Source organism: Mus caroli, chromosome 14 (assembly GCF_900094665.2).
Source record: "Mus caroli chromosome 14, CAROLI_EIJ_v1.1, whole genome shotgun sequence".
NCBI classification, from domain to species: domain Eukaryota; kingdom Metazoa; phylum Chordata; class Mammalia; order Rodentia; family Muridae; genus Mus; species Mus caroli.
Window position 1 is genome coordinate 27,234,259 of NC_034583.1, and position 25,560 is coordinate 27,259,818.

General features: G+C 47.1%; 1 protein-coding gene across 1 annotated transcript in view; it reads left to right on the plus strand.

Annotated features, from left to right (window-relative positions):
* Nucleotides 1-25,560, plus strand: part of Grid1 (glutamate ionotropic receptor delta type subunit 1) — a 733,627-nt gene that overhangs the window by 132,908 nt on the left and 575,159 nt on the right. The window contains exon 3 of the mRNA XM_021181815.2: nt 7,579-7,863. Coding sequence (XP_021037474.1) covers nt 7,579-7,863 — 285 coding nt within the window. The remainder of the gene's footprint in view (nt 1-7,578; nt 7,864-25,560) is intronic.

Sequence of the window (25,560 nt, forward strand, 5' to 3'; positions counted from 1 at the left end):
TCCCTGTGGATGCCCTTGCTCCCAGGTAGGCAGGGCTGACCTGGGTCTGCTCCCTGGCTGCCTCTGGCTTCTGCCACCCGCAGAGACCAGCTGAGCCTAGCAAAGCAGGGCTGAACTGAAGAACCTATGTGAGGCTGCCCCTGCTCCAGGTGGAGGCCCTTTCTTGCCTGGTTCTTCTGGAAATACTCAGCTGCTCCTTAGCACGGAACTCAGAGGCCGGTTAATGCCTGGCTGCTGGGCAGTAGGTTTGCGATTAAGAGGAGCAGGGGCTGAAAGGACAGGCTTGGCCTATTCAGGGATTAGGTCTGGTTTATCAGGGGGAGTGTGAGTGTCTGGCTATGCCTAGCCTTGAGACATTTAGAGTGCCTGGAAGAGAACAGGATAAGGATGCTAATGGCCAGCATCACTATTGGGTGAAATAGACCAGACTAGCCAATCTCCTCTAGCAGAAGCCCCTGGAGCATTGTGTCACCTACCGGTGGCCTTGGAGTTTCCTAACCAAATCCAGAGGGCTGCATAAGAGTGTCCTTGCCCAGAATGGCCTCCATACCTGAAAGGCTGCTGCTGTCTTCTAGCAGTCACCTGCAGGCAGGTACCCAGTACTCACTGAACTGTGGAATTCTCTCAGTGGGGAAAGGTCTCATTCCTTCTTGCCTGCTCCTCCCCAGGGAGTGCCAAGCTTGCTGCTACAGGCATTTGTATTCAAGCAAGGGTTGGATAGAGTCAGCTGAGGATCTTGGTCCTGTTTCTTTGTATCTTCCCCTCACTGGCTATGGGAAGAAATGGTGGCCTGGTTCTGATTTCTTCAATCATATGGTCCTGGCCACAGGATGTAGGGTGAAGAGTACTGAAAGTTTGTTCTGTGAAGTAGCCTGCGCTACACCTGTCATGTTCTGCCCAGATACTCCTCAGGGGAGGTTGGTGGGGGTGTGGTTGTGGATCGAGGGCTAATTGTGTTAGTGTTTAGCTCTGAGCTCAAGCAGCCTCTTTCCTGCTATTTTCTGGGAATCTAGAGCTACGGACTGACTGGCTTAGAGACCTCTGTGGAGACCCTGTGCTCCCAGGCAGGGAACAGAAACTACTGTTCATTACAGTTCGTCTCTATTCTTCCTTCCCCTGCCGAGGAGTTGTGCTCAGGGAGCACTTATCAATCTGTCAGACCTGCATGATGATGAAGAGAGAAATCAGCTTTATGGCTAGATGATATTGGAAGAAAAGAGTGATATCAAGAGCAGTTATCCTCCAGAGAGCTGTGAAAGCCCGCTGAGCTCCAAGCTGGAAAATCTGCATTGTGGAGTTCCTATTTCATGGGAAGCAGTGTGTGAGACCCTACACATAAAGACAGAAAGGCAGGGGAATCACAGGGCCCACAGCATCGTTGCAGTAGACTTTACCATATGCTGGGTCTTGCTACTGGCATATGCAGGGTGGGGTGAGGTGAGGGGGCGGGGCAGGGCAGGTCGAGGCGGGGCAGGGAGACAGAGGACAGCAGGAACCACTTTTGCCACCCTGGGGCTTGAGCTCTGTGACATAGATACTGTCTTCTGTACTTGATTTGGGGTGGGGTGGGGTGGAGAAGAGAGCTCTCCCTTGACAGGCCCCACAGTAGGTCTCTCCAGCAGGTCCAGGCTCAGACTCTGCTCAGCATTTCAGCATAAGCACCATATGAATTGTGTAACATCCTGTCTCACACAACCTTGATTAAGCTAATAGCTGATTTGGCTTTGATCTGATATATTTTGATCTTATTATTTTTATGTTAGAAGCCTCCAAATAATCATCATTTCAACAGTGCCCCAATTAGCAGACCATTCACAGTGGATTGAAAATTGACTCACATTGGGCCTCTCCATTAGCACCTAGGAGAGACTTCCAGCATTAATAGTCCTCCCTGCACCAGAGGCTGGGTGCTTGTGGTACTGCAGGTGGTCATATGAGGGGCTACTGTGCCCCTTGTAGGAGGAGGCTATCAGCACAGCTAGGCAGTGGCAGGATGGTTCTTAAGTCTGATGGTACTACTTTCATTTTTTAGTAATAATAAAAAAGACCTTTTGAAATTAGCTTATATTTCATCATGGCATGTTCTTGGTTCTCCAGCCTCCCTTCTCCCATCTCCTGCACCCTCCTGCAAGGTCCCCTTCCTCTTCTCCCATCTCCTGCATCCTCCTGCAAGGTCCCCTTCCTCTTCTTCCATCTCCTGCATCCTCCTGCAGGGTCCCCTTCCTCTTCTCCCATCTCCTGCATCCTCCTGCAAGGCCCCCTTCCTCTTCTCCCATCTCCTGCATCCTCCTGCAAGGCCCCCTTCCTCTTCTCCCATCTCCTGCATCCTCCTACAAGGTCCCCTTCCTCTTTTGCAACAGCTCCCCTGATGTTTTCCCCTCTTCTTCAAAGCACAGGTGACTTTTAAAAGAGGGCAGGGTTTGAGATAGGGTTTTGCTGTGTAGCTTTGGCTGGTCTAGACCTCACTCTGTTGCCTACACTGACCTTGAACTCATGACATTTCTTTTCCTCAGCTTCCAAAGTGATGGGGTTGCTGCCCATATGTGCCTCAACCCCCATTGATAAGGAATACTTCTTAAGGTTCTGAGCACAGCTTGGGTGCAGGTATTGATGGGGAATGGTAAGGATGGTATTTGGAAAGAGGAAGAAAACTGACATGGGCCTAGCACCTTTCTGGGTGCAGGGAGGAGAAGGCATTCCACCTTCTGAGTCAGTAGAGACTCTCATCTCCATTGACTAGAACAGCAAGGCTCAGAAGGGGCACACACCCATGACCACATGGCTGCTGACCACGTGGTTGAAATGGGACTTGTGCTTATGAGATTCCTATGTTCTTCCAAGCTCTTAGTTGCTGGTGAGCAGTTTTGCCCAGATTCTGCGTCTTAATCATGGTCTACCCTACCATGTAGCCTCCCCCCGATTTCAATTGGTTTAAATTCTTCATTTGAGATTCTGATGCCCAACATGTAACTAACTACATTTCCTGCATCCTGGAAGGCCGCCTTAATCTTTCCTCTTGCCAAATTACAGAATGTGTCCTGGGAGAGTCCAATGTACGCAGGAAGAGGCTTATATGTTATTGGTGTGTTAGACATAGACATGAAATATACAGGAGGGCAGGAGGCAAACCTCATTGTCATGGGACATGTATGTGCAGATGGGGAAACTAAAGCTCAAAGTTCTGTGACTTCAGAGCTTGGTGGATATGGGCTGGGGAGCTGGCTTACCATAGATGTCCGGTGGTGACTTAAGAGGAGCTGGGCCAATGGGTGATGAGCCAGGGGTGACCTATGGCTTGTAGGAAGGGTGCAGGAGATGGAGTTCCTGGACCATTAGGCCCAACACTGATCAATTTATTTGAAAATCTTGTTTAAGATTCTAATGCAGGGCTGGAGAGATAGTTCAGCAGGTAAGAGCTGAACAGGTAATGGCTCCTTTTCCAAAGGCCTTGAGTTCAATTCCCAGCATCTACATGGTGATTCATAGTCATCTTTATATGGGATCTGATATCCTCTTACGTCTTGCAGGCTTACATGCAGACAGAATAAATAAGTAAATAAATACTTAAAAATGATTCTAATGCAATGTCTTAGTATTGAAGACAAGATGAGCCAGAGAACAAGCCATTCACCATCATGGTGCCTTAGCTATTTGTGTTTCCTGCATTATTTGAAGGCATGTTTTTTTTTTTTATCACATTGTAACCAGCATAGGTTTTGTGGTTTCCTTTGTTTGTTTTTGTTACCACTATCGCAGAAGCATTTTCACCTTGTCTGTGGCAGTATGGGAATGAACTGGGAGCTCACCTTAGTCTAGCCTTGTCACTTGATGCTTGTGTGGCCTCACATCTCATTATCTGGGAAGCAAAAGCAGAACTTTGTTTTCTAAGTGAATATGATGAGAACAGCATGAATTCACAAATATCACGTACTCAACAGAGCCTGGCTCGGAGAACATTCGCACACAGCAGTCCCTCTTCCTCCCTGCCTCCCTGCTTATCCATTATTGGAGGATTCTTTTTACTTTCTAAAGCAATTACCTATTCATGTCATGAAATTTTGGCAAAATATAGGAAAATAAAAAAAAAGAAAAACACTTACAAATTGCTTTCATTTTGAACATTTTGCATTTTTTTCCTTCTGGTCTTTCTTTCATGCATATTGAGTTTTATTTAATTGATATTGTAAAATACATAGATTTTTACATGATTTTCATGTACCTTTCTATGACAAGTGCTTTCTTATATTGTTGTGGGGTGCACAGCTTTAGAGGCTGTGCGTGCTTTCTATGTGTAGTGCTTCCATAACCACGCACTACTTGCATCTTCCAGGTAGTTTGCAGTGTTCCCTGGGTACCACTGAGTGTCCTCTTTTGCTTTTGCATCTAGTTCCATGGTCTGCATAGTTGCCCAGAGAGCAATGAGGAACACAGAGCATGAAAATGTCAGGACTTGGGCTGGTGAGATGGCTCAGTGGGTAAGAGCACCCGACTGTTCTTCCAGACTGCTCTTCTGAAGGTCCGGAGTTCAAATCCCAGGAACCACATGGTGGCTCACAACCATCTGTAACGAGATCTGACTCCCTCTTCTGGAGTGTCTGAAGACAGCTACAGTGTACTTACATATAAACAAATAAACTTAAAAAAAAAAAAAAAAGAAAAGAGCGGGGCGTGGTGGTGCATGCCTTCAATCCCAGCACTTGGGAGGAAGAGGCAGGTGGATTTCTACAGAGTGAGTTCCAGGACAGCCAGGGCTACACAAAAAAAAAAAAAAAAAAAAGAAAAAAAAAAAAAAGAAAATGTCAGGACTCACAGTATCCTTGCACAAATCTTTAGGAGCTGCCATGCTTTGCTTACTATGCATGCATGTGTATGTGTGTGTGTGCACATGTATGTGTGTATATGCACGTGTGTGTATGTGTATGCACATATATGTGTGTATGTGTATGCACATGTATGTGTGTGTATGTGTATGCACATGTATGTGTGTGTATGTGTATGCACATGTATGTGTGTGTATGTGTATGCACATGTATGTGTGTGTATGTGTGTGCATGTTGTATATGAGAGAGATCACTGTGTACTCCTTGAGTTCAAGGGTCATTAGAAGAGCTATGTGGTTATGGAGGTCATGTGCAAAGCCATGGCAGAGAATTGTGGGCATCTTGAATGAAGGCTGTGGCCAGCCTCGGGAGGTTGAATCATTCCTGAAGCAAGAATGAGCATGAAGTTGAGTTGAGGAGGTGAGGGGTGCAATCTAGTATGTACAGGTAGAATGAAGAGCATGGGGTGCAGACATTGTGTGCCTTCATGAATTGCCCCTGGTAGGCACATATGTGTGTGTTTGAGTGCATGTGAATGTAGAGAGGTCAACATCTTATGTTGACGTCTCCCTCTGAGACAGTATCTCTCACTGAGCCTGGGGTTCCCTGACTTCCCTAGTGTAGCGGGTCGGAAAGCCAGGGGTTCCTCCTGTCTCTGCCTGCCTACGGCTAGGATTATGAGTATGCACCACTCTGTCAGCTTTTAAAAAACTAGGTTTTCCTCTTTCAAACCCTCTCCTACAGCCTTCTTTGCTCTATTTCAAATGCATGGGTTTCTTTTTCATTAATTGTTGTTATATATGTGCGTTCCTAAATACACAACCTGCTCAGTCTGTATAATGTTACTTGTTTATATATGATTTCAGGGCTGACCATTTGCCATTGAGTAACCAATTGCTGTGCTCGTCCCTGGGGAAGGCTTTCTCAGCCTTCCTTAGTCATCTGCAGAGTTGTTGTTGATGTTGTTGCAAAAGATGGCGACCACTACAGAAAACCACGGCTAATTAAAACATAGAGTTGTGGAGCCCAGTTCCCAATGATAGGTCTTCAACCCAACTCCTGAACCTCGGGCTCAGGAATCATTGTGGAAGAGGGATGAAATGACCATGAGAGCCAGGGCAACAGGGAGTTTGCATTGCGACCGTGGCTCCTAGGAATATCAGAAGCTAATATTCATCAAGTCCCACCAACATGGCTGCTACTCGTGAGCTGAACCAGGACTATATTAAGAGATCTGCTAACATGGATGGGACAGGAAGCTCCCAGAGCTACAGCCAACTAAAGAACATGGGTGCTGGGTATCAGAACTGAGATATCCTCATGACTGTGTGGCAAGGATTTTACACACAGAGCCGTCTCCCCAGTTCTCACTGGGTGTCTGAAGACAGACACAATGTTTAAATGATTGGATTCCCGTGAAGCCAGGGTGGAGGGGTAGAACATTTGGGTGGCTATGAGATCCTTGAGAGAGACCTCACGTCCTTTGTGTACCCAGCTTCAGGCCCTGGCATGGGAAGTGGAGGAATCACTGGGACCTGGGACCTGACTTATCATCTACAATGTCCCACAGTGTTTATGGCAAAGCTCTAGTATGGGAGCAGCTGCCATTGGTGCCAGCCAGTGTAGGGGATAGCCCTTCTCATATCTTTTCTACCCTCTCCCTCCCTCCTCCTTGGGGTGACCACTCTTGTTTTTACGCCGCTTCCTCAGCCCGGTCTGAAGCATTACATAAACTGTAGGGCCCCCCCCCCGAAGGAACTGCATTGTCAAAGTCGTTCAGCGTCTGCTGCGTGCAGCAGATGGCTCGCTGCCATCCACAGGCTGTGTTTTCAGACTGCATCTGCTTCCCCACATTCGTAAGACATGCTTGCTTCAAAACTGGTGCGTGGAGTTGGAGTGTGGGAACAGGATCTTTCTATCTACTCTGATGGCCCTAAAAGGTATATGAGCTTGTGGTCAACGGTGGCACGTGCCCCTTGTGGTTACTGGGCGACGACGTCTAAAGTTCAGGCTCCTGAGTGGGTCAGTCTCAGAAAGGGCTGTTGTCATCTCAGACTCCTTTCTCCTCTGTGCCCTTGGTAACTGCCTGAGCTATGGGTGCATCTTCCTTTGTGATTGTCAAGTGGCTCTTGAACAATCCTGGCCTCCTGTAGCCAAGCACTTCATCTGGGCTTTGACCCAGTATCCTCATGATAGAACTCAAGTGGACTTGAGTCCTGCTCACCACCTTCCCTTATTCCGGGTCCTCTGGGGGTAAGTATATGTCTTCCTGACATCATGATGTCATCTAGAGCTTACAGACACAAGCAGTCCAGTTCAGACAACAATTGCAGAGCACATGCTACACTCTTCGCTCATGAAAAGGAATACACAAAGTCTGCAGCATGAGTTTTGGTCTCCTCCACAGCATTTGGCTACGGCCCAAGGTGGGAAACATCATCTAATTCAGAGTTCTGTTTGGTGAATCAGGGAGATCTGGGGTGGATCCCTTCTACCCTTCTTTGGCTATTCTGGGGCAAATGATGGCCCCTTCTGACTTTTCTTTCCTCATCTGTTAAATGAGCCTGAGATGTGTAGCTTTAATGTTTCACCCACTAAGGTTCATAGGAGCTGCTGACCTGGCTGGAACTGGCTCTTGGTCTGTGTGGGGAGGCATCTCAGGGCCACAGGCATGAGTTGCTGGGTGGAGCTGTGGGGATGAAGCCTGTACAACAGTGCCCCATGCTGATCTCTTCCTGTCTTTTTCCTTCCTTTCCAGCCTGTGACCTCATGACCCAGGGAATTTTGGCCTTGGTCACATCCACGGGCTGTGCATCCGCCAATGCCCTGCAGTCCCTCACAGACGCCATGCACATCCCACACCTCTTTGTCCAGCGCAACCCCGGGGGTTCACCACGTACTGCCTGCCACCTGAACCCTAGCCCTGACGGCGAGGCCTACACACTGGCTTCGAGACCACCTGTCCGTCTCAATGATGTCATGCTCAGGCTGGTGACAGAACTGCGCTGGCAGAAGTTCGTCATGTTCTATGACAGCGAGTATGGTGAGTCTGGGGAGGTGGGGCTGAGGCTTGGGTCTAGGGACAGCTTGGTGCTGGGAGCCTAAGACTAAGAAGCTTCAACCATGGGACTCAGTACTGTCATACTGTCAGGGCATACGTCCACGTTGGTGGTCTGGGCTGAGTTTTCCTCAGGGTGGTAGGGCCCAACCTTGAGCTTTGTGAATCAGGGAAGAGCTGCAAAAACAGATCTGTAGATAGGCACTAAAGTTGCCTAGCAACATCACCTTATCATGACAGCTGAAGTTTGAATCATCTTAGAATTTTCAATAAAATATTAATAAACTGCTGGCAGGGATCTGAAGAGCTGCGTACAGGCAGAAGTGGAGGCTGCCTGACTAGGTCTTCCTGGCACCTTCTCCTCTGAAGGCTACCCCTCATGCTGGATGGTGGTCCCCTGAAGGCTACCCCTCATGCTGTTTGGTGGTCCCCTGAAGGCTACCCCTCATGCTGGATGGTGGTTCTCTGAAGACTACCCCCATGCTGGATGGTGGTCCAGCCTCGGGTTTTTGTTTACCTCCACTTTGATCTGCCCTGTTTCAGGGACTGAGGCTGGGATCAGAAGTAGGGGTCTGTTAGCCGGTGGGCCTGAGGATATGCATGGCTGTGTGTGGCTTCTTTGAAGACCTCGTCTGTGGAAGTAAGCACAATGTATTTGTTAGGAAACCATAAAAGCCAGCTTTGGAGAAACAGCTTCATGTTTTCATAAAGCTGCTCTGTAAGAAGACCAGTTCCAATCCTGAGGTAAAATGGTTTCCACAATTTGTGCTTCAGAAAGGTTTTATTTGGAGACCATTGACAATCACATATCACTATTGAGAAATAATGTAATCATGTGCCCTCCACCCAGGTTCCCTAAGGGTAGCACTTTAATTAGCTGTATCACTTAATTAGTTGTATCAAATATCCCAACCAGGATTTGACCCCCGAGCCGCCGGCAGACCCTTAATAGTTTCTGTGTCTATGTGTCCAATTCCAGTCTGCTGTGGGTGTTGGGTCCTTTGTAGTTTACCCGTTTCCATGTATATGTCCAGACCAGTCTGCTTTGGGTGTGGATTCTTTCTGTAGCGTTTCTCTTGCATGCATATTGGTGTGATCACTAGCCAGGATCCAAAATGGTTCTCTTAAGAATCCCTATGCTACACTTTTATAGCCACAGCCCCTGCGTCATCTGTTCCAGGTTGCTGGACACTTATGGGGTTTGGAAGCCCCCTTGGTTGAGGTTAGGATGGAGCTGTGTAACCCTGTAAAGTCCAGTTTTGTCTCCCGGTGAAATAACCCGTTTGCCAAGCATGTAACTAAGAAAAGAAATCAGCATATGTTTGCATTTGCCTAATACTCTGCTTCCCTTAGCCTGGGACGGTGTCCTCAGTACTTGAACAAATAAACTGTTGGGAGCCTTACAGGAAGAGTTGAAAGAGCGAACAGTTACTGTGTTGAAATAAAAACGGGGTGACGGCTGGGACAAGGGTGGCTCAAGGCTTCAGGGATCTTGCTGGCATGCCCAGGAACTATTCTTCCCCTCTAACACTTGCTCAGCCTTAGGTTCCATGGGAGAAGCTGGAGACCTTGTAAAAAGCACTGATGTGCCACAGGGCATCTCTGAGAAATCAGGCTTTACTCTGAGAACCAGACCTTATGGTCCTCTTGATGATGCTAAAACTGAGCCCCGTGGGAGATGTGGGCAACCCAGGGTTGGGCACATTGTTGTCTGGTGTGCACAGGCCCTTTCCATTCGGCTCCTCTCAGGAGCCTTTGCTTCTCTTGTCTCTGGTCTGCACATACTATTTCTCTTGAAGGGCTCTTGAACCACAGCTGCAACAAAGGCAGGTGACAGCCCTGTAGCCTGCTCACTGTCTGGCTTTCTGTGCTTCCTGAAGACTGAGCAAGGCCTGGAGGCACTGGCCCAGATGCTGTCTTTTCTTCTCATTATATGTCTCACATCCATGTAACTCAGCAGGCAAACGTTCTAGGAAAGGTGTCTTCCCTCACCGCTGTCCAGCAGAGCTTGCATCTTGTTCACCTGCTCATCTGTCCTCAGCCCACTTGGCTTAGCCTGCCGCTCATGGGAGCTCATTCCTGGTGTACACTGGACTCCTGCAGAGGTGGTCATTCCCAGGAGAGCAGGCCATATGCTTTTCTGTGTGTCACTGCAGTCCGGCACTGTGTCTGGTTATACGAATGACAGGTTCACAGGTGAAGACAAGGAGAGATGTGGAGAAAGATGAAGGTACTGGGTACACTGACCTCTGGTCTAGGATGGGCATAGGGAGCCAGGAAGCATGATTCATCTCACAGAAGAACTTCCAGCCCATCTTCTTCAGTCCCCCAAACCCTGAGAGTGTGCCTCTCTGCTCTGATGCTTTGCTACCTTCACTGTGGTTGAATTTAGTCCTCGGCCAGCCTGCCTTTTATCATTAATTCCAAAAAGATGCCCAGTGAATAGCAGCTTTCACGGATGAATCACCGGATGGATGGTGCTGTGTGGAGGAGGTTGCTGAGGCTGCTGACTGTGATGCCATTTGGACATGGGCTACCAGAGCCGCCTGTGCATGGCGCTGTCCAGGGTGCTGACCCAAATGGCTTCAGTTGCTCTGGAGGTCACCGCTCTTTAATTGTAAGTTTGGGTAGGACCCTGGTGTTTTTGCACACCGTGGCCCTCAGCCTCTTAATGTGACAACCTTTGAGGCTAGTTTGTTCCTGTAGAAGTTTCTCTACCCTAGTGTTGCTGCTTGGCCTGGCTATAATCCTCTTGTATATTCCAGCCTGTTTCCCCTCACGAGTCCCATTAGGCTAGCGAAGGCCGGTAAAACCCACAACACAGTCACCCTTCAGAGTGGGCACGTGGTGGATCCCATCATCACTGGCAGTGACGTCCCCACATGCCATGGGCGGGTTCATGTTGCCAGTACACCCGTGATGATGTAGTTTCAGATGAGCCTGATTAAAAATCAAATTGAGTGTAAATAGTCTTTTATTTCTCCCAAAGTCAAATGGAAGTGTTTTGGGATATAGTTACTTTTCCGTGCTAATCTTTAAGTATTTTTACATATATTATTTCATTTATGCCACACTTTAACCACTGAAGCAAATAGGGCTCAGTGAGATGCGTTTGGGCTTTGAGACCTGTGCACAGGCCAGGCACCATCCTGTTTCTTGGTGGGCTTTAGATTCCCTCTCATGTGCCCAGCCAGTCAGAACCATTGCTGAAGCAGGAGTGTGGCTCAGAATGGACCCAGCATGCCTTAGCATAGCTGCTCATCCTTTAGTGACCGTCACACACAGACCCTTCCTTTGGGGCTGGCGAGGATGGATTCCTTTCCATTTTCTTGTCAGTTTCCCTTTAATCTCAGGAATGTCTTCCCCTGGTAGAACCTGAAGACTGGCCATTCACACTGTGTGTGAGATCAGAGCAGGAAAGCCCTAAGAGAATGTGACAGAAGGCATGCTTATAGTTTGGGTGTTGAATGTGTCCTGAAGGTACACATGTTAAAGACTTGGTCTCCAGACGTGTGGCGTTGGGAGGTCCTATCAACTGTAAGAGGCAGGTCTTGGAGGGAACTCCTTAGGGCAATCAAATTATTAATAACAATAAAAGGAATTTGTGGAACCCATAATCAGTTAAAAAATATGAAGGAATCCCATGTGCTCAACTCTGGTCCTTTTCTATCCTTGCTAGGGGACTGAACTGCTATTTGGGTCATGTCCCTGAGAGGATTATTGGGGTCCCCCCTTTGCCGTTGCCTGTTTCCTCTCCCCTGATCTGAGCCGTGTTCCCTGTCATGTGCTTTAACCATAACTGCTGCACTTCCTGAGGCTCACCGGTGGCACCAATGCTGCCTGAGCTTTAACATAAATGTCCACAGCTATGAACCACGACAAACTTTCCTTCTACATGGCGATTGCCTCAGGTACTTCACTATGATGACAGCAATCTGACTAATTCTGGGTGAGAGAGGAGTTTGCATGTATTTGGTTTACAAAATATGAGAGGTGCCATTTGGTACGATTCCATGGAAAACACTTGTATGCTTGTTATGACAGCACAAGGAAAAATAGAAGAGAAACTGACATTTTGGGTAGGAAATTCATAAAATACCAAAGGTTTGGATGAATTAGAGCACACGACTTTCTGTCTTGCTGCTTCAAATGCTGGTGTGTGTGTGTGTGTGTGTGTGTGTGTACATGCACTTGCATGTGTACATGTATGTGTATGTTTGGGCATGGGTGTGTTAGTAGCTTTAGCCACAGTTTTCCTCAAAGACTATGTCTGTGGTTGTGGTGGGATCTTCAGATATCATTGACTGATTCACTCATAAATATTCATGGAATCCCTACCATGTGACAAACATTTTACCTGGTGTTTATTTTAAATGAAGGAAAGCAGGGATGGAACAACTTGGCTCCTGTTGCCTATAATTGGAATTAGAACCCAGGGTCCAAAGTCTCTTTTCTAGTATCTCCAAGGCAGGTAGACTCTGGCCTCTGGTCTAGCTTGTAGGCCTGAGAGGTTGGGGACTGGGATTCTGCTACAGCAAAGCCTAAGATCTCTGTCCTAGTGACCACTGCACTTGATTTAAAGTTACTGACATACACACACACACACACACACACACACACACACACATGCACACATTGTATACATATGCATGACCTGAGGTCAACCTCAGATGCTTTTCAGGAGCCATCAGTCTTGTTCTTTTGAGACAAGGTCTTTCACTGGAACACGGGACTTACTGACCAGGCCACTAGCCAGCCCAAGGATCCTCCTATCTCTGCCTCCCTAGAATTTTCACACCGGCACTAGGGGATGAACTCCGTTCCTTATGTGAGTGTAGTGAGCACTTTACTGATTGAGCTATCTCACCATCTCCTTAAAATCACTTTTTAAAAATTAGAAGTTATACATGATTATAATGCACATGCCCAATCAAGTTATTAATAACAATAAAAGGAATTTCTGGAACCCATAATCAGTTAAGAAAATATGAAGGAATCCCATGTCCTCAACTCTGGTCATTTTCCATTCTTGCTAGGGGACTGAACTGCTATTCGGATTGTGTGCTAGCCAGTCAGTCCCTGGCTTTACTTGACTGTTCTAGATCCTATAGCACATTGTTTGGTTGTGAACCTTGAGTCTCTGCAGTGACACTTCAGTGGCTGCTTTTCTCATTCTCCATTAGGTTTCTGAGGTTCATCCATTTGATACGGATATATTAATCATTTTTATTATCTCACAATACATCTAATTTATCCATCTGATCATCAGTGGGCGTTTGGGTTATTTCCAGCTTTCGGTATTACAAGCAGTGCTGGATATTTATCTCGAGGTGGTTTGTGAAGAGTTTTGAGGGTCTGTTCTGAGGAACCGCTGGATCCACACATGTTTATGTTATTCACATCTACCGAGTCTGTCTCTAAGTGTTCCTTCCTGTGTACACTGCCTCTTGCTGTGTATGAAGCTTCTCTGAGTCCCCAGGCCCAGCGACATCTCTTGTTGCCTGTACTTGGAGGAGTCTATTGCAGTGTTCTATTACTCTGATGCTAAGTTACATTTTTCTGTGTACGATCTTTTCAGATCCTCACAGGCTATTTTTGTTTTCTCTTCTATGACATGCTTGCTTGTAACTGTTAATTTTGACGCCGAGCCTTTTCTTTGGTGAGTTAAGTGTGGCAAATACCTTCCATCAGTTGCTTGTCTTCAGAGACAGAGGGTCTGTATTGTACTGTTGTCAAATGTAGTCATCTTTTTTATGCTTGGCTCTCTTGCCTGTCTTCTTTAAGAAGCCTTCCCCTACCCTCATGTCATAATGATAGTTTCTTGCTGAAATCTCATTCTCTTCTTGGAGAGAAGATACTGTCTTAGCAGGCTGCCTGCAGGAGAGCCCTAGCCCGAGCCATACCTAGATGTGGCTGTGTGCTCCTCTCCCTGCAGCTGTATCCAGCATTCCTTCCCAGGCATTGCTGTGACTTGGGGCCTATCAAGTCCTTCATGGTGAATGAGAAAGGTTCAGTACAACCTGTAACAGGGAGGCTAGTGAGCACTTCCTGCAGGAAGTAGTGCTTAAGCAGGTGCATAAAGGACACATGGAAGCCAGGCAAGCAGAGGGCAGTGGCTTCTGGAATGAGTTGAGAGAGTGTTTCAGATAGAAGGGAGAGCAAGTGAGAGAGCTTGGAGTGGGGTGCATGAGAGAGGGCGGGTGGTCCATGTGTCTGGGTTATAGATTGTCTGGATCACAGGCCATGGCCAAGGATGAAGCGTGAAAGACAGATGGAAAGGCCTCACAGGCCAGCTGCAAGTCCTGGGAAATCCCAGATCCAGACCTTGCTGCCTCTGCTGCTGCTCCTGGATTCTAGGTTTCCTGTATACTACAGACACATGAGTGCATACAAAGGAGATGAGAGCCTTTAGACCAGAGCTCTCTGATCCTTCTACCACTTCTGCTTTAGACTCACTGGTTGTAAACAAAAGGGAAAATACTAAGATGGGTGGGAACTGCAATCCATCTGAGGACAAACCCCAGGCCCAGAGTACAAACAGAATTTCCCAGTGACCCCAGCTCCTGCTCCTTAGCTGCATGCCGAGTGACAGGAAGGGCCTTTTTGTCATGGCACTCCAAAGCAGTCCTCCATGGTGGGTGTGTGCTCACTGTTCCAGGAAAGCAGAATGTAGACAACTGTGTGGACTTGTGCCAGGATGTGGCTCGTGAGTGGCCAGGTGTGATTTCCCAAAATTGGAACCTGCCTCAGGCAAATGGGACAGCACTCCACAGGTAGAGCCCTCACTGTGCATGAGGACTTGTGGTGGTGTCTGTCACATCAGAAGGGCAATGATCTTAATGTCCATAGTTAGCTATCTGGATAACTATTCTAGGATGTGTACATTCAGAGGAACACAACCGTTTCCAGATGGTGGTCACTTGACAGTAGCAAGGCGGGAACGATGGGCCGAGGGTCGCTCTACAAGCACAAACTCCTCAGTACGTGCACCTCAGCAGACACACACAGTTGCCAGAAGGAAGGCTGCTTTAGTCTCTTGTAATTTTACAGAATGATTTCTTGTATCTTTTGAATTTTATATATGTAGTGCAAAAAAGTAAACGTGGAAATAAAAGTTAATGTAGATGGCCACCCCCTCGCCCCTTTTCTCACTGCTTATGCTGACTTCTCTGAGTCTTAACTGCTGCTCCTGTGGAAGGTAATTGCAGTCTCTATGTCAAAAAGGTAAAGCAGGCAGGAGAGTGACTGGCATCTGGTGAGTGGCCTGTGTGAGGTTAGGGACCTCGGTCCTGGAACAGTCTTTTTGACTTGAATCCCAGGTTTTTATAGCTGTTAGACATTGGCCAAATTGCTCAACCTCTCTTCCTTTGCACAAAGGGGATGAAATGACCACCCTACTGGATATGATCTGCATGTGACTTAAGTATTGCTCATGTTCCTGCATGCTGAGGGCTCAATGAGACCCCCTACTCAGGAACTTGAGATATCTGTAGCTGAACTGTGGCGCTACCACCCTGGCTTTCCAAAGGAGGCCTGCCAAGCTTCAAGGGAGTTGTTTTGTTCCCAGATTGACTTGTGCAGCCTAGAACATAACTGTATCTTGGGAGTGTTCTTGGTGCTTGGAGTATGGCAGACAGGGCTCAGCACTCTCACCTATAGTGTACAGGGCCTGCCCTAAGCTGGGGTCAAATTGTGTGTTCTCAGAAGTGCCACAACAGTGCATCATTGGCTCTGTGGGACACCACGCCTCAGCTGGACAGCCAGACTGACAGTTGTTGCACCTTATCCCTAGTGCCCTCCCACAGTAAACTTCCCTGGAAGAAAGAGGATGCCGAGAACCCATGCTGTTCTCACTGGTGCTTCTTGCCAGCTGCGTCTCCGTGCCAATCCTGGCAGAACAGACTGGCGGCTTCAAGCATGGTGGCAAGAGATCTCATGAATAACACCCCTGATCATTACAGCATTAGTTTAAATTGAAGTAATAAATGCTTTTTTTTCTTTCCAGAAGAAATGAGCAAGTGCGTTTAATTGCTAGGAAATCTACAGAAGAAGTTTGACAGTAACTTCACCGGGATGAGTGTTTTGTGTTTTGTTCTTCAATCTAATTACAAAGCAGCTGTACTTTGGGGTGCGTTAATTGTAGTGTTTGCCAGAAGATGAAAGTTCATTAGCTCTGGAGTTTCCTTACCCTCACATCATGTTCCAGAGTTGCATTTGGGGGTGTGAGGAGATGTCTGCTGCAAGCACGGATGTACATGGGGACAGGAGACTGTGCTGGCTCTTGCACATGCTCATTACATTATCTAGGACCTTAAGGAGTCTCATGAGCATGACTTTGGCCAGATCTTTTGATTTTCTCATGAGTCACAGTAGTGGTCCTCAGAGGACATACATGGACTCTAGATGACACCTCCCCTGCTAGGCCCTCCTCCGGTCTTGGCCCTGCACACGAGAAGGAGCATGGATAGGGTGTGTTAATAAGTGCCAGAAGGACACCCAATGGGATGTGGTGCTCAGACATGTTCAAGTCCACATTGTGCTGTGTGTTACATCCAGAGCTACCCACACCTTGCTCATCATGACCTGAATAGTAGGTCCCAGAGAATGCCTAGGCCAGGGCTTTGTAAAATTTCCACTCATGACCTCGTTTTGTCTGAGAAATATATGTAGCTATATAAAATCAACCTTACAAATCAAATATTTACTCAAAATAAGCTATGACACAAAATAAAACTCTTCTATATGTAGATTTTTACCACTTATTAAAGATGAGGGTAAATACGTGTACGGAGATGGAAGGGCTTGCTTATTGTAACCTGGAGAAATGTTGACTGACTATTAGATACCACAGGACATAGGATATTTACAATGTTTTCCAGAGTTCATACGTGTTTTCATTTTATACGGGTTGATGCCTTCATAGCCATTTTACATGCATGTAGTACAAAATGACAGAAGTATGTTTATGGACCTTTCAGAAAATGGGAAAACTCATTCTAGTACCAAGCCAACATTCATTTAACATTTTTGAAAATGACACTCAAGTCGGAAACTTCAATGTCAATTTAGAAACCAAACACCCCAACACCATGGTGTTCAGGGTGATACTAGTGTTGTTCTTGAATGCCAAGGAAAGAGGGCAGAAGAATGCTGAAAGTCGGAGTTTTCCATAATTAAGCCATTACCTCTCTGCAGGAGCCGAAAACTTCATCTGTACAGAGTACTGCAGTTTAAGAGCTGCAATCGTCTTGAACCTGGGACGAGGTGTTTAGGTGGTGGTCTTTGACATGACGTGGAGTGTCGGCATGCAAAGCGTGTGTGTTGTGTGTTCAGATCCAAGGCATTAGTGGTACTGTCTGACCACAATAGGAGAGGGCTACAGGAACACCTTTGATGCTTTACATCTTGGGTTTTCAATTAATTTTTGGATGATGTGCATTCAGAAACCTTATACTGTTGCCAGGTTTTCTTGTGACCTGATTCAGGATAACAAGCCATAGAGCAAGAAGCTGGGTACCTTGTGTATGTTAATTGCACCTGTAACCCAAGCCCTGGCAAGATGGAGGAGGCAGCTCAGGAATTCAAAGACAGTTTCAGCTACAGTTTGTGTTTGAGGATGCCTGGACTATATATGCTCATGTTTCAAGGAAAAAAAAAAAAAGAAAACAATCCGGGTAGTGGTAGGTCATGCCTTAATCCTAGCACTTTAAGCCAGGCAGAGGCAGGCAGAGTTCTGAGTTTGAGGCTAGTCTGGTCTACACAGATACTTCTAGGACAGGTAAGGCTACACAAAGGAACCCTGTCTCAATAAACCAAACCAAACCAAACCAAACCCAACCAAACCAAACCAAACCATCACCACCAACAAAAATGAAGCCATGTTCTAGGATACTCAGCTTTTAGCCCAGTCATGGGGCAACAACCTATGATTTGAGACTTTCCTTAACTTCTTGCAAAAGATGCCAGCTGATGGCATATGACTGTAATGACGCTGGGATTCCCAGCTTTCTCTTGCTTGCTACTGAGCACTGGTATGACTGAGTAAGGACTGTGGAGGCACATTGGCTCTTGCTTGGGCAGGAACTCAGCAAGGTCTCTTGAGTACCTTTAGGGGCATCAGTTCTCACAGAGGCAGGAAGGTTGGGGGCACCCTAAGATGCTTTCTTGTTTATCTCAAGGTCTTTCGCGACACTTGAAATTCTTCTCTGTCCCAATTAGATAGGGCTCATTTCCTGCCTGTCCACTCATCCCCTCCTCTGAAGCTCCTTGATATTCCTCAGCTATGCCAGCCACAGCCCTGCCCCAGGAGTGATAGCTTACCTATGCTCTCTGTCGGGGGCAGTCCCTACCTACATCCATAGGCTACTTCCTCAACTTCAGGGCTGTATTTCCACTTGACCTTTTTTCCCCTCATATTTTTTCCCATTGAATTTGTGTATATTTACTTTGTTCTCAACATCTGTCTTTATCCAACTAAAATGAAACTTCGAGATAAAGAGTTTAGTTTGAAATAATTTTAAGTTGACATGCAATTGCACTTATTTGTGAGGGCACATGTGACATTTACACACACGTATATGATGTTCTGATGATCAAATTAGAGTAACTGCAATATTTGTTACCTGGGATATTACCAAAAAAAAAGATGGTATCATTTATTTGTGTTGGGAACTGTACTGGCTAGTTTTGTGTCAACTTGACACAGCTGGAGTTATCACAGAGAAAGGAGCTTCAGTTGAGGAAATGCCTCCATGAGATCCAACTGTAAGGCATTGTCTCAATTACTGATCAAGGGGGAAAGGCCCCTTGTGGGTGGTGCCATCTCTGGGCTGGTAGTCTTGGTTCTATAAGAGAGAGCAGGCTGAGCAAGCTGGGGGAAGCAAGCCAGTAAGGAACATTCCTTCATGGCTTCTGCATCAGTTCCTGCTTTCTGACCTGCTTGAGTTTCAGTCCTGACTTCCTTGGTGATGAACAGCAGTATGGAAGTGTAAGCTGAATAAACCCTTTCCTCCCCAACTTGCTTCTTGGTCATGATGTTTGTGCAGGAATAGAAACCCTGACTAAGACCTAGGAGCTCTATTAGCTCTTTTGAAACTTACAATTAAATGTTTGCAACTCTGGTTATCCTCTTAGAGTAGAGGAAATCATTCTTGCTACCAATCTTCACCAGGTAGGATTTTTAACTTTTCAGTATTGAACAATGCTGCTTTTGTACCATTTAGAACAGCTGTTGGCACTGAGTAGGTGCTCATTAAAAATTTGGTAGGTAAATGAGTTAATTGGTATTTTTACCTGGTACACTGGGCATTTAGTTTTTCAAGGAGCATCCTCTTTTGTGATGCTGGGGATCAAACACAGAGCTTTGTGTATGAGGGATAAATCATGGATAAACCACTGAGCTCTGCTCCTCCCAAGCATTTGCTTCTTTCCTTGAGATTTCCAGTTATAACTGTAGCACCTCCCTTTTAACCATATCTGGAGATGTCCTAGGGAAGCACCCTTCTCTTCCCATCTCCTGCAGAGAAGAATCCTAAGCGCCCCCAATCTCTGAGAAGGCTCCTTCCTCCCCCAGTTCCCTGGTTTTGATGAGTGGCGAAACTGTTGCTAACACAGTGTGATGGCCTTGGTGCTGCTGAGATTTGGATGATCAGTTTGGCTACTCTCAAAGGACTCGGTTCCACCCTGACTTGACTTTTCCTGGGCAGGCTGATGACTCTGTCTGATTTTTCATTTTCTCATTTTGATAGGGAGGATAATAAAAAACGCCCACTTCAGAGGGTTCCTGTGAGGCTAAAATGAAATGATGGATTTGAGAACGGCACAGATCCCTGAGGTCACAGACTGTTCCTCATTTTCTTGCTCCTTTTGGGATGCCCTGAGGACTCAGCCTGAGGTTTAGGTAGGCACACAGACACTGAGCAGACAGTTCTGGGAGGCCTGGAGTCTGGTGTCCCACCTCTGCCCTGAAGGCAGAGCATTCTGAACTGTAGTGGGGATCAGGGTCTGCTCAGGTAGGAGAAAGCTGTGTATAAAATGCCAGGGCAAGGGGCTGGGGAGGTACCTCCGTGGGCAAAGTTCTTGCTGCTTAAACATGAGGACTTGAGTTTTATTCCTAGCACCCATGCAAAAACAACAGTGGTACACATGACATCTGTAACCCCAGTTTTGGGCAGGGAGAAATACAGGTAGATCTGGGGGGGTTTGTTGCAGTGTGAAGCTAGAACATTTTATTTTGGTGGCAGCTTCTAATCTAAGTACCAGTGAGGAGGTTTTGGCAGGGGTAATGGGGCCACTGAGTACCAGAGGTCAGGGACCCACCTTGATGAGGCCATTCTACATGGGCAGTATTGTGTCCCCTCTGCCAGCCTCTCTGAACCCTCTTCCTTGCTGGGAGTTACCCTATGATGAATCTGGCTTGGTGGCCAGTGATTCGTGTAAGAGGACTGCGACTCTGAAGCCAGCCTTCACTGTCTAAGGGCTGGCAGTGCCACAGGGACCTGAACACATGACTTTTAACTTAAACTCTTATGGATATAGTTTCTCCTTGCTTATTCATTTTTCTACTTAATGCACACACCCAGAGAGGATCTATAGGTGCTTCTGACAGTGCTGAAAGACGGTGAGGTTAAAAAGCAGCAGGCTTAGGAAAACAAGATGGTGGCTGCAGCCAAAAAGGCTGTGCTGACTGGAAGGGCGATGGGCATGCCTGTGGTCATTTGTCTAGGAAAGCATGGACAAACAGCGGTAAAGATGTCAGTAGTGAGACAGAGTGGATGGTGGCTCCGGCTTGCCTCTGAAGCCAGTGAAGAGGGGAGTTGGATTTGCATTTTCTCAGGTAAACCTCTCACTGCCTTGCTAGGACAGATTAGAACCCTTCATTCTAGGTGGGGATGGTAGAGCATCAGGCTCTGCCTCTGTGGAAGGTTTTTTTTTTTTTTTTTTTTTTTTTTTGCCTGGTCCAAAGGTCCTGGGATCTGTTCCTGGTCAGGCCAGCATGTTTGATATATAGTTCAGCATCCCACCTGTGCACACCAGTTCTATTGGCCATAGATGGCCGCTGCTTGGAGACCTGAAGGGAAGCAGAGCTTGGGATCAGTGTGTCCTTGGCCTGCCAGCGTGATCTAGACACCATCTACGACAGAGGCTGTGAAATGTATCACAAAGCTGCTTTAGTGCTCAGGACAGTTCTGTAAGTATGAGGGAGCCCCGACGAAGTGAGGAGTGTTGATCAGGAGTGGAGGATAATGTGGGGTGTCAGGAATACCTTGTGTTTCTAGGGAGATGGGAAAGCAAAGAGAGATTATTACTTGTTTTTATTTTGGGCTTTGGAATAATTTATTATTTTGTAAGTAATGCACAAAATGATATTATTGCTGAAAAAACTTTCATGTGAAAAGTAGCTCCTTGCCTTCCTGTAGTGCTCTCTAGAGGAATAAAGCCACTTACCGGGCATGCAGCATGGATACACGGATGTCCCCATCCTAGGCCTGGCACAGCAGACAAACAGGCAGGACAGTGTTGCCTATATTGTAAAAAAAACCGATGTATTTGTATGTGCGTGTGTGTGTGTGTCTGTCTCTGTCTCTTTCTTTTTCTCTCTGTGTGTGTGTGTGTGTGTGTGTGTGTGTGTGTGTGCAGGCTCCAGAGGTCAGAGGAGGGTGCTAGTTCCCCTGGAGGGCTGGGAACTACACACCAGTCCTCTGGAAGAGCCAGAAGTGCACTTAACTCCTGAGACATGATGTCTCCATTCTACCTGTTCACTTTTGAGACCTTTCTTACGTGGACTTCTGGGCTCTGGCTCCTCGTCCCTGGCTTGTTTCTCTTCCCTGCTCCATACTTGCTATACAGCCTTCCACCAGGTGTGGTCTTTGTTTGTCTACTTGGTCAGTTCAGCATCCTCTTGTGCCTGGCTGTGGCACAGTACCATGGTACACCCTGCGCAGACATCTCTGTGCGCGTATGTCTCTGGGGATTAGTTACTAGAAAGCCGAGATGCTGGATCGCAGGAATGCTTTTCACATTCTAAGACTAGACGAAGGTGGTGAGATGCCAGTTCCCTAAATAAGGCAGCAGGAGGAGAGCGGGACCTGTTCTGGTTCTTGTTTTTCTCAGGGCCTCAGAGGATGCTGACTTTTGGGGTGCCATGCTGTTGAAGAGAACTGTCATCAGGCAGAACAGCAAACCCAGCATGCAGAGTTAGAGAACCAGATGAGATGAATCAAGGGTCCTCTGTGGTCTACAGTAGCTTGGGGGAGGAGCAGGTTTCGGATAGAGTCACTTGTAGCATTGTGTGTAGGAAGCAGGTGGTGAGGAGAGAGAATCCCTGTGTGTCCTACCCTGAGGGACCTCATCTCTGTAGTATGGGGAGGCACACTGACATGAGGTTCCAGAGGAGACGTACTGAGGTCTCATACATTGTGGCCCAGGGCTGAGGAAAGGCTGATATAAGCACACAGCTCTAGACTGAGCTGCACAGCCTGGGCTCAGGATCTGGACACTCACATTAATTTGGGGAATAGAATCAAGGCACTCTCAAGGATAGCCAGAGCCGGTTTGAGCTGGAACAGGCTGCATCTATTGGCTGTGGCAGGAAAGGTGCTTAGCTCTGGGCCCAGCACAGGGAAATGTCTTTGGGTGACTGAAGGCATGAGCTGTGCCTCCCGATACCGGGAGGCTTCCCAAAGGCTTCACTGATGGTTCGTAAACAGGTGATGTGTCCTGCAGAAGAAGATGAAAACATTCACTGTGTAGTTGCTCTGTGCCAAACCCAGCCAGATCTGCAGCTCAGTCTCACAGCCACTCAGCAAGGTAGGCCTCTGCCAGCAGCGCCTGCCTCTCGGCTCCAGCTGCTAGTGAGGATTTAAACTGCAAACCCGTATTCTCATTCTCCTAACTGCCCCCACCCCCTAACAGGAGCTACAGGTGGGTGTGTTCTGGGCACTGTGCCCTGGCATGCAGAGGGAGGCAGGGGATGGGCAGGCAAGCATCTCAAGAGTATCTGAGACAGGAGAGGTTGGAGTTTGCTGGGGTGGCATTTTCTGACTGTCATGCCCTCTCCTTACAGTCTCTGCTTCTAGTCACCCCACATTTTTGTAACTCTTAAGAGTTCTATGATATGATAATTTACAAAGGGACAGTCACAGTGGGGAGCCAACAGGCTGGGGCTTAGGATTTAGGAGGCTCATTCTTACTGTGGAAACTTGTGGGATTTTGTTAGGAGGGTCACATGGTTCTCTGACATTGCCAGTGTCACCATAGATTCTTATCATCTAGATCAGGTTCAGTATGCTCTTGGAAAGTCAACCTTTTTGTTATTGAAAAATGAGCAGGTCACACAAATATGCATGCCAGCTGTCTTTAGGTACACAGAGCCGTGGCAATGAGCACACTCAGGTTGTTGGATAACATCACTTACACCCATCTCTAGAACTGTCTCATTTTCTCCAACTGATACTCAGTACAGGCTCTGGTGACTCCCACTCTCTTCATTTCTATGCATTTGACCATTTTAGGCTCCTGTGCTGACACCTGTGTTGTGTCTGTGTTATAGTCTCTCTTCTGAGTGACTGAAGTGGGTTTCTCTGCCTGCCTGGGACCTACATGGTGCATATCCCTCATTGGTACATGGAGGTCTCATGACAAGGATGAGAAGAGGTCCAGAAGGATGCAGAATCATCCTCTCCTTTGGAACCTCATGCCAGTGACATGGTCCCTCAGGATAGGACACACAGGAGTGACCTCTCCACACCCTCTTCAGTATCTTTTGTCATTGGCTTCTTTCACTTAGCATAATTTTGAAGCCTCAGCCTTGTTGTAACATGTGTCAGCCTCTCCTTTTAAAGACTGAATACATTCCATTATATGGTGGGCCACACCCATCTGTCCATCCATCCATCCATCCATCCATCCATCCATCCATCCATCCATAGACACGCTGGGTGCTCCAGCCTACTGCCTAATGTGTTTTCTTAGCTAGTTGAGACTGTGTCTCTAGAGCCTCATGGATAGCCACCTGATGTGGAGGTGTCCCATGTTGGTGTACATGTGTGTGCACTGTGGATTTACATGCTATACTTCTTATATAGATAGCATCCACACATTCCTCAAAACTTTCCAGGTCATCTTCCTTAAACTCATTGCCCTTCCAATGGCTCTTCCTTCAGAAGTTCTTGTCTTTTCGTATATCCCATGTGTTCTTTACCCTTCCCAACCTCTTTTCTCGTCACTCCTGTGCTCCAAGGCAAGGGGAACAACTTCTATTCCATCACCCAGAGGGGAAGATTTAATATGGGGAAGCCTGACAGATATCATCCCAGATGGGGTAGAAGCACTCAAGCTAACTCTGGGTAGTTGCCAAGACTTCAGTGTTGGAGGGATGAGTGGAAGAACTGGTCCTAGAGTCAGGACCATGTGGCAAGAGTTTCGATCTCATAGAGGTGCCATTTCAAGGATGCTGGCAGCATGAAAAATCCCCAGCTACAACCCTCCACAGCAGACTTAGAGTGATAGAGAAGTGCATGGCTTCTTCCCTCTTCAGGTGTTAGCTCAGCTTCTCCCTCATGGTTGTGAGTGAAAGGCTACTGAGTCTGGGGTGGGAGTCTTTCTTTTTTTCTTTCTTGGAGCAGGAATCAGCATTTCACAGGGGATAGATGTAGGGCACACTAGCTGAGATTTCCATTCTCAAGGACTTGCCTGCGAGCCCCTGCTTTGCCCTCATCAAGTACCTTACTGTCTGATAGCCATCTTGTCATTAAGACTCCTTGTTTAGAAGCCTTTTGTACCTCCTGTTTCCTACCAAACAGGTTGTCTTTCCTCTAGGTCTATAGTCCTTTGTGTGTCTAACACCAGGTCACTGGGCCATAATCACCAAATATGTTTATACACATACATACATACATACATACATACATACATACGTAATACATCAATATATACACACATGTACACACATATGTTTTCACATACGTAGGAACATATGTAATTATGTGCATGTCCACACTCATACACAAATATACATATGCACCAGTGTGCACCCACACATTTCTGGTGCCTGTGGTAATTAAATTCAGAGGCAGAGATGAATGTACTCTGTGGCGACCTATGAATCTTGCTAAGACTCACCAAGAAAGATCAATAAATTTGCCTCCTTCCTTCTAAGCTGGCATAGATAACTGGAGGGATCAAGGGCAGCTCAAGATGAAATTCTTTGTATGCTTCCCCATTAGCTAGGCTCTTGTGAGGCCAGGAGGTAGGGGGCCATCATGTGCCTGCAGACCTGTAGGATAAGGCTGGGGCCTGGGGTCTACTTGGAGCTTCCTTGAGCTTCAGTTCTTATTACGGTACCCAGGAACCCTGCCACAAGCCAGGCTATATCATGGAGCCCTGCCTCAGCTTCCCCCACACTCTCGCACAGGGCCCAGCCCCACAGGTCAGTGGGTTAAATGGGATCAATGCCATGTGTAGCACTGTGCCTGGCACACTTGGGTTGAGTGCTGTGACGACTTTTTTTTTTGAACAGAGAGCTGTCAGTTGCTGATGGCTGATGTATGTATAAACGAGTGTGTGTCCCATAGCCGCAGGGTTGCTCTGCCAGCCTGGTGGGGCCAGAGAAGTACTCAAAATGCTCATGCCATTTCTCCTAGCCCTCTGGCAGTCTCTGCTTTCGTTTCTTTTAGGGATCAA